The following is a 9,397-nucleotide window of genomic DNA, read 5'->3' as shown; positions in this document are numbered from 1 at the left end:
AAATAATGCTCTATTCTAGAGTAACTTGGAGTTAAAATTACAACTTTGATATTCAAGTAATAGCGAAGTTGTGGGCACTTTAAATTTTACAGATTTTGCAGAAAATTGTTCGTTTCTCGTTCAAGACGAGATTCAAAGTTTCCACCTAGAGGAAGTGAGTTAAGTGAAATCTTGTAATGGCATGATTTATAGTCCATATCATGGGAACAAATTGGTTTCTTATTGGAGTCCCTAGCTTCAATAGTTATCGAGATATGGGAGATAACGCAAACCTCCATTTCAGGCGAAAACGCGTTTTTTCGCATTATAGAAACTTCGCTATTAGTTAAATATCAAAGTTGTAATTTTTATTCCACGTTACTCTCGAATAGAGCATTATTTTCTATGAGTTTGAATTTTTTCTGAGCTTACCCACCGGAGATATAAGACACTTTAAAAATGGCCGATTTGGGGCCCAGAGCAAAGTTTGGAAGCTCCTGGAAAATTTTGGAAAATAGGTACGGTGTTCAAAACTATGTGATTATATTCTTCATGTAGAAGAAAATAAAGGGTAGAAACCATAGATCTGATACCTTCCCCCTTCTATTGGTTTCTGAAGGTCAAAAATAGCTTTTTTCCCAAAATCGATAGGTAAGTTTCAAGCTTAATTACACCTAGAGAAAGTGAGTTGAGTAAAATCTTGTAATGATATGATTTGTTGTCCATATCATGAGGAACAAATCTGTTTTTCATTGGAGTGTCTAGCTTCAATAGTTATCGAGATACAGAAGATAACGCAACCCTCCATTTGAGCCGAAAACGCGTTTTTTCACATTATAAAAACGACTGTACCGGGAGAACCGAGCGGATCACAATTTTTTTAACATTTTTTTGAGGTGTGAAAATATGTAGAAATAAGTGTACAAATTTTGAATTTTTTTAAAAATGGTGAGCGTCCTCTCTGGATGATGTCACACGGAATGACCCTATAGGAAAAGTCAGTTACTGTACATTGGCTGATTACAATAAGAGAATAAAGTTACAATACTTACAATTGTCTACAATAGATTACAGTAGATTACAATAGCTGAGATTTCATATAGTGTGAGGTGGAATCTATATTAGGTCCCCTCAGCACGTCGGCTTCCATATGTCCTATTGTACCTGTACTGGTGATAATGCTTATGGAGAATTTGACGGAATACCAAAATGCATGCTACTTTTCTTTTTAAAACCCATTCACCTGGGACTAGAATGAGTTGTGTAATGTTTACCTAATGATTGCCAGCACACTAATGAGGCAAAGTCCAAGTGCCCAGCCAGCTCTTTCAAACACTGCAGGCAGCGTCAGTGCACCAGTACCCACAATGAGGTTGAAAACATAAATCAGGCCCATCTACACAACAGTAGACAATGTTGAAAATTAGAGAAAGTATGAAACTGGGCATATGGATACAGGGGGTAACCTGTAGAAAAAAAATAAAGTAATATGGCTTCCAAAAGAGAAAAGAAGTGACAAAAATCTGGAAAGAGCTGCATATAAGCACCTTCAAACATCTTCAACGATAATATTAGGATGAGCAGATCCAGGTAGCTAAGTTAGGCAGGATGTGTAACACACACATAACAGATGAGAATATACACAATTTCAGTCAGAAAATTTAAGACAGAAGAATTTACTTGAAATACCTAGCCAGCAACAGGAGGATAAATATTAAAACAGATCTTAAAAAATAGGATAGGAACATATTGACTGGATTCATCTGGCTTAGGATAAGGACCAGTGGTGGGTTCATATGAACACAGTAACCAGAGGTGCAGTCCTAAAAATAAAAACGTCAGTGTGCTCTGACATGCAGTACCAGGTGAAAAATAATTTTTATAAATCATGTGAAGCTGCTGTTACTACCTAACAACAAGCCTTATACTGTGATATGCAGACCTGAATAATGGACAGCTCACAAAATGCATGTACTTATAGAAAGTGATGCTTCCACTTTCCAGATATCAAACATGCTGTAAAAGCTTTATTTAAGTTTCATATCATCTTTAAAAGAAGTGCAAGGGTAGCTTTCCAGGCACTCAAAAAACATTAGGGCACTACTTCCAGTTCCACTAAAGCCCTGAAATTAAGGAACCTTCTGGCACCATACAAGGTTGGGAATCTCTAAACGACTATACAACATGGAGTTAAGTTTAGTCAGTTAATAAATCTTAAAAATAAATTAAGATTAGTCTAGTGAATAAATGCCTTCATTCCTTCAAAAATTAAAATTCTTTAGCAAGTGGTTTTGTCTTCCAAGTAGTCTCTTCCCCTCAGTTTTTCTAAGCATTACACTTCTGTCTGATAACTGGTTGAATTCAACATTCAGTACATGGAAATCACGCTACATCATCTTTTAGAATGTATGTCTAAATCTTTCTCATTTGTTCACACAGAATTACAAGAATAGAGCAAGCACTGGCACGGGTTTTGTTGTACATTAATTCTTTTAACCAGTTCTCCAAGATATTATCTCATTAATGCCCGCATTTCTTTCGGTGAATTGAATCTGCCCATCAGACTACTCCATATGTCACAAAGGAGTGGAAATATGCAAAATAAATTAGTCTACATCAACGATACGCATATACCCATTCGAACACTTACACATGCTGAATAGGGCTGTCCAGAACCTCTTCCGCCACCTGAAATGTCATCCATACTAACGTCCATTCGCCCCGACGGTCAGAATAAAATGCCCTGTCTCTCCGTTTGGTTAGCCTTATAACGTATCCAATCACACGTGTCACCCATCACAAAGACAGTAATGGTACAAATCAGTCAATGGGATCAGCTGTTTAATTTTAGTCAGGTGTACCAACATGCACCAATCTAACGCAGTTCTAGTGGTTCAAGGTAGTGCGTTCTATTCGCAAAATAAGTCTACAAGTTTTTGTTCCTTTGCAGGAAGTGAAAGCACAGAAGTCGTGTGTTACGGTCTGTCTAGTTTGCTACCAAAACTAATTTTATCCACGAACAAGAAATACTCAATCGGCCTCGAGATTCCTGTGACGAACCTGGCCTATTCAGTCTTAAAACCTAACTTCTTAGCTTGTTCACAATTGTAGAAAGTTTGTTCGAGAACCTCAACCACTGGAGTTCAACCCCAAGTATCCATGCCCTAAGGGTTAGCAGCCAGATCGTGAACCGTACTTACACCAGCACCTGATGACTTTTCTTTTAATTCGCTGTTGGGGGTTGGAGTCCAGCTTGGTCCACTCGGCACGGCGGCCACTGATTGGGCTATTGTACCTGCCCTGGGTGATTATGATGGATAATTTGGTGGAATGAAGATTGGCAGGGGAAACCGAATTACTCGGAGAAAACCCGCCCCAACGCCACTTAGTCCACCACAAATCCCAATTAACCAGACCCGGGATCGAACCCGGGCCGCCGCGGTGGGAAGCCAGCGACTAACCTCTTGAGCTATGGCGCGGCCACCTGATGACCTTGCTTTTCATCGCTCATCATTGCAAAATAAGGCTAGTTCATGTATCCACTACCACCCTTTAACAAAGGTAAAAAGAAAAAAAGGTAACAGGCAGTGAAGGCCCATAGGGTTGTGAGACGTCTAGGCTTCCACATTTTCTAGATAATTGGCTCACAGATGGCGGTAAGGTTGTCAGCCCTACACGCCGGCCGCCTTTTAGCCCCCAGGGAGATTACTTGTACTCATTTGTCAGAGGCTGAGTCAACCCCAGGGTCATTGTGCGGCTCGGAGTACGGTTGAAAAAAATCCAACTCGTCGGAACTCAAACCAACAACCTTCCCTCTTGTAGCATTGTGCCTCAACCATGTTACCACGTATCCCGAAGGTAAGGTACTTTATATTAAAATGTATATCAAGATGGTATGTTAAAATATTCGCAGTTCATTTAATATTTATTGCTGAAATACCAAGTGGTATTTGCATGCGAATGGACAAGTACCACTACATATATCTATTACCTCATTTCCTGTCAGTGCAATTCACGGAATTAATCCCTCGCATATCGCTCTTAAGGTTTGAAAATCTCTTTGACCATCACATCTCTAGTTTGACACCGTATTCCAAACAAGAATTTCTACACCTACTCTCTTCACACATCAAAACTTTCCACTACTTGAAACTGCATTTAAAGCCATGGATTTAGGCTTCTACAGCCCTGTTCAAATTACTGTGCAGCAGAGAAAACGCTGCAAACTTGGTAAAACAGAAACTAAATTAAACCAAACAAGTACCGTGGTTAACTCTTAAACCCTCAAAACCAAACGAGTACCATGGTTAACTCTTCAACCCTCAAGACTGGCAATGCTTTCCTCAGACTTCAGTTCATTGAAGATTCCATACCACATAACAGCACAATCCTGCCTTTCATTGCCCTGAACTATCCACTGCAGCATCAAACTCCTTTAAAAGCACAATCTTTTCAAAGGGGAAATTTGGGTGGCAACAGAAAATATGTGGAACTATTTTACTGATTTTTATTTACTTTCCCATAATTCTAATTTCTTAGATCCACAAATGGGAATAAATTAATACTTTGGCCTAGTGCATTTACAAAACACTTTGGTTCTAAACTGAACCATTCATTTTCTGAAAGAAACAGCCACAACTTTTACATGTGTGAAAATTCCCTGAAGAATTATTACAAAAACTTATTACACTTTTCAGTTAAGAAATTATCAAATATCTTACAATTGTCAAATTACAAGCCTTTTACACGGAATGCTTGAGCACGGATTCCGCAGAGTTCTTAGAAACCCTGGGACACTGAAGGTGATCATAAATACAGAAAAGGCAGCCTAACTTCTTTAATTTTTTATGCAACACAAAAAATGGAATCACACATTCTTATAATACAATTCGGTGACTTCAAAATCGTTCATGACAGGATAAAAGAACGAAGTCTGTAATGTTCCTCCAGATGGTCACAGGAGTACTCTCATAGAAGCACAACTTCGTTATTGAAAGAACAGCAGTGTTAATGTACGAAAAATATCTAGAAGCATTTCCTGTGGACAATGGAAGGTCCAGATTCATCATATTCCTGCTTGGAGATCCACATCTGCTGGAAGGTTGAGAGTGAAGCCAGAATAGAACCTCCAATCCAGACTGAGTATTTCCTCTCTGGGGGAGCAATAATTTTGATCTTCATTGTGGAAGGTGCAAGGGCAGTGATTTCCTTTTGCATTCTATCAGCAATGCCAGGGTACATGGTAGTACCACCAGAAAGAACAGTGTTGGCATACAAATCCTTACGAATATCGACATCACACTTCATAATGGAATTGTACGTGGTTTCGTGAATTCCACATGCCTCCATTCCCAAGAAGGAAGGCTGGAAGAGGGCCTCTGGGCAGCGGAACCTCTCATTACCGATGGTTATCACCTGCCCATCAGGAAGTTCGTAAGACTTCTCCAGTGAACTTGAGGAGGCTGCAGTAGCCATCTCCTGCTCGAAGTCAAGAGCAACATAACACAGTTTCTCCTTGATATCACGTACGATTTCTCGTTCGGCAGTAGTTGTGAAGCTGTACCCACGCTCAGTCAAAATTTTCATGAGGTAATCTGTCAGGTCACGGCCAGCCAGATCCAGACGCAGAATGGCATGGGGCAGAGCATAACCTAAAAACACGAGGAATCATTAGCGGTCTTCAAGTTAGTAACAATACCCGTTACTGATGCTAAACCAATGCTATACACAATATCCTTTCCTTTACATATACTGAATATATCAAATACTAATTCATCAATGCTATACTCTGAACATTCCCAAATTACCTTCATAAATGGGCACAGTATGGGAAACACCATCACCAGAATCCAGCACAATACCAGTGGTCCTACCAGATGCATACAGAGAAAGTACAGCCTGGATAGCTACGTACATTGCTGGGGTGTTGAAGGTTTCAAACATGATCTGCAACAATTAAAGTGTCCATCAGCATTTCATTGCTACCAACAAGTGTTGTGTCATTCCTCTGCCACATCAGAAAAAATGCATTCTACACACCTGGGTCATCTTTTCTCTATTTGCCTTTGGGTTCAGAGGAGCTTCTGTCAACAGGACTGGATGCTCTTCTGGTGCTACTCGAAGTTCATTGTAGAAGGTATGGTGCCAGATCTTTTCCATATCATCCCAGTTGGTCACAATACCATGCTCAATGGGGTATTTCAGGGTAAGGATACCCCTCTTGGACTGTGCCTCATCACCAACATAGCTGTCTTTCTGCCCCATGCCTACCATCACTCCCTGAAATTGAATGTGCATGATAAAAGTTGTGCTTGAAATTACACAGCAACATGCACATGAGAAAAACACCTGGTACACACTGGACAGTAGACAGTGGGCCCAAGAGCTGTTTTTGATGGCAGGGAGAAATTTGCCCACCACAAACCAAATCCTAAGTTCCCGATTCATTCCGCCTGAATCTTAATCGCTATCAAACATTAAATATGTATCAGAAATCAGGTTCTTTGGCAGAAACTTGAAAATACTCCCTAAATAAGCTCAAAAATGATTTACGAAACTTTTATTTTAAATAATGATGCCCAAAATTGTGTATTAAACAAAACGTAAATTCTTGTTTATCTATAATTCTATATTAAACTGATAATGTGAATGTTTACAAAATTATGCCTTGTTAGATGAATGGAGAGCAAAAAATACACAGGTGGTCCATATTTTGGGACCAATATGTGAATTCGGGTACCAACAAAACAAAATGTTTAATATTCTAAAACATTAAACCTCATGAACATAATACTCAGTACTGAAGATTTCTGCTTACCTGATGCCTAGGTCGGCCAACAATTGATGGAAATACGGCTCGGGGTGCATCATCGCCTGCAAATCCGGCCTTGCACATTCCAGACCCATTATCTACTACAAGGGCAGCAACTTCCTCGTCACACATGGTTAGTATTTAAGGGAACTGAAACAATACACGTCTCATCTCAACAACAGACCAGTGGCAAAGTATCACCAGTACACTAGAAATATCAAAACAGATGACTGAACTAGGCAAAATACAGCCATTAAACTGAACAAATCACAAAAGCTACAGTAGTTGACTGAAGGACTACTGCATTCAGTTTCAATTCATCGAATTCCATACCTGCATATAACTATTTGCACTTGTAACAACCTATGCCACTATCTTAACGAGTTCTCAAGAACGTTTTCACGCGGAAACGTTCCCACAAAGGAAGACCCAAAAACTAGACATGCTCAGCCCACCCTTCACATTCTCATTGGACCCTTAGACCACGAGACACAATCTGCTAGGGCCATCCTCCCATTGCAACAACACATATTTACTTCACCTCATACTGTGTATTACGCTACATACAACACTGATAAACTGGTAACGTGGCAAATCTGAGGTATTATCCTGGCATTTGCATGGAGAAACAGAAGAAAACTGCTACAAAGCCATCAGGAGTGTCTCCGGGCTGAGTTCTGAACCAGGTACCTCCCAAAGTACCAACCATACAATCACATGTTCTGTTCAGACATTAAATGAAACTGCTGCCATGAAAGAGGCACCTTCAACCGATCTGACCAGCAACCAGCCAACAGCAGCATTAACCAAGATGGTCAGCAACCACCTTAAGAAACAATCTTCCAGTACATTCACAATAACAGTACTACGTGATACAGTTTCGGTGGTAAAGTACTACAAAACAGCTACTAAAAAGGCCGGTCTGCGGCAACCTAATTAAAAAGTGCAACTCGTGTTTTCCGACTCAGGATTAACAACCCACCCTCCTAATATCCAAACCGACCTTTTCAGACACTTCACAGCAGTTCACTTGTATCCTCAGTACACAAACAGGAACTTTTAAAAATATCCACTACACACGAACTTACTTGAAATGGTTTTTATATACAAAGGTTCTGAACTGTGAACCACCGTTTCCAGCACCAGACTAACTACAACCAGCTGGATTGGTATGAGTAATATATGCCAGCTAAGTCTTTCCCCTCCCATCAAGCCCCCCCCCCCTTCTCACTAATATGGGCATGGCACCTTCAGCCAATGGCAGCTTTCTTTACCATATATGGTATTGAGCTAGCAGTGTGGAACACAACGCAACGTACCGGAACCCGCCATGCCGGTTAACATACGAAAGCCGGTCAATTGGCAGTCGCATAAAATATTTCCAGTATTCCCGTTATTTTCTACGGAAATTGTTATTCATTCTAACCCCCTCCCAACTGTATTGATAATAAGTTACAAAAATTGTAAAAGAAAAAAATACGCGGGCACAAAACTGGAAATCAATTTCAACAAGTCACACACAACCAGTTTCATTAAAATAAAACGCTGCAACGGACGCAGCGAACACTGCTGGTCTGTGAAGTCTAAATTTAGAACGGAACCACCTGCTACTGAACGAGAAGACAACCTGTTAAGTCGCCTCACAACAATTCACCCCCTAACAAAGTCCACTTAAAAGAGTAATTTAATTCACTAGTAATAGTATATAATTGTTGGCTCGTCCAAACTCAATTCAAAATGGACACCCCCAAAATGTAATGTATTAAGCCGGCATTAAGCAATCATTCAGATAAACGTAATTCGACATTGTACTTCTCCATAATCTTAGTGAAAAAAACAGATAAATTCTTCTCATATCTGAAAATAGATAAGAACAAATTCTTCATAATAAGCTTACCTTTAGACAGACGAACACGTCACACTTCCAACCTACAATACAAACTTGCCGCAAGTGAGCGATCCAACCGCTTAGGGAAAGTCTCTACTCAAAAGTGGACTCGTCCAAGGTATGACCAGTTTTGTTTAATAGTTAACACATATTATTCTCACAGCAATATCTTACAAATAACAACATAAATTGAAAAAATGTGAACTATAATACATTTTATTGTTGATTTTATATGTAATATTTATTGGAAATATTAGATATTGTGCAGTACATACTACCTTACTCCCCTACTCCTATTAGACTCGACCTTCTCCCCTCCTCAGTTCCCAGAACTGTACGTGCCTTATATGGGCATAAAACGAATGGGGACTTCTGATTGGACGAACCTAGCCGGTTTGATTCAACAGCGAAATGCATGGGATAGTTGGGAATCCGTGGTTGGGAAGGTTCAAGTGTTTGGCCGTTGTTTTATAAGCTACAATATGTATTTTCTTATGAATCGTGACGTGTTCGATAGCTTTGTAAAGCTAATGCTAGGATTCCGGCATGACCGTAAGGACTTGAAACCATATTTGCGGCCGTGGTGCACTAGCACTATATTTACCAAGGGTATGTGATACCCGTGACATGTAGAGAACTCCATGTTGAGTTTTAATATTTTTGACGAAAGATAATTAACAGTATCATTCATGGCTGATTTTCATCTTTAACATGCTGTA

General features: G+C 39.8%; 2 protein-coding genes across 4 annotated transcripts in view; both read right to left on the bottom strand.

Moving 5' to 3' along the window:
* LOC111873114 (transmembrane protein 104 homolog) overlaps positions 1-2,982 on the bottom strand; it is an 18,895-nt gene extending 15,913 nt beyond the window's left edge. The window contains exons 1-2 of the mRNA XM_023867539.2: positions 2,630-2,982; positions 1,254-1,375 (exon numbers count right to left, since the gene is read on the bottom strand). Coding sequence (XP_023723307.1) covers positions 1,254-1,375; positions 2,630-2,695 — 188 coding nt within the window. The 5' untranslated portion in view covers positions 2,696-2,982. The remainder of the gene's footprint in view (positions 1-1,253; positions 1,376-2,629) is intronic.
* Positions 2,983-4,469: 1,487 nt separating this feature from the next.
* Positions 4,470-8,790, bottom strand: LOC111873134 (actin-5C). 3 transcript variants are annotated; one of them, XM_023867573.1, is made up of 5 exons: positions 8,688-8,790; positions 6,797-6,940; positions 6,019-6,258; positions 5,787-5,925; positions 4,470-5,630 (listed from the first exon to the last, which is right to left on the bottom strand). In XM_023867573.1, exons 2-5 carry the CDS (start codon positions 6,920-6,922, stop codon positions 5,005-5,007), a joined length of 1,131 nt encoding a protein of 376 aa, XP_023723341.1. In that variant the 5' UTR covers positions 6,923-6,940; positions 8,688-8,790; the 3' UTR covers positions 4,470-5,004. The 3 variants fall into 3 exon arrangements, with proteins under 3 accessions (XP_023723341.1, XP_023723342.1, XP_023723344.1); XM_023867574.2 differs by lacking the exon at positions 8,688-8,790 and adding an exon at positions 7,879-7,974; XM_023867576.1 differs by lacking the exon at positions 8,688-8,790 and adding an exon at positions 7,794-7,818.
* Between the last annotated feature and the right edge of the window lie 607 nt (positions 8,791-9,397).

This window comes from Cryptotermes secundus, unplaced genomic scaffold (genome assembly GCF_002891405.2).
Source record: "Cryptotermes secundus unplaced genomic scaffold, Csec_1.0 scaffold246, whole genome shotgun sequence".
In the NCBI taxonomy this organism is placed as follows: Eukaryota; Metazoa; Arthropoda; class Insecta; order Blattodea; family Kalotermitidae; genus Cryptotermes; species Cryptotermes secundus.
The sequence above is the reverse complement of the archived record's forward strand: the minus strand, read 5'-3'. Positions and strand labels throughout refer to the sequence as shown.

Bases quoted from the DNA above. Each gene is read 5' to 3' on its own strand.
- LOC111873134 (XM_023867573.1), bottom strand. From the start codon at position 6,922: ATGTGTGACGAGGAAGTTGCTGCCCTTGTAGTAGATAATGGGTCTGGA. The intron at 6,259-6,796 runs GTAAGCAGAAAT...ATTCAATTTCAG, and splicing joins TTGGCCGACCTAGGCATCAG to GGAGTGATGGTAGGCATGGG. The intron at 5,926-6,018 runs GTGTGTAGAATG...TAATTGTTGCAG, and splicing joins ATAGAGAAAAGATGACCCAG to ATCATGTTTGAAACCTTCAA.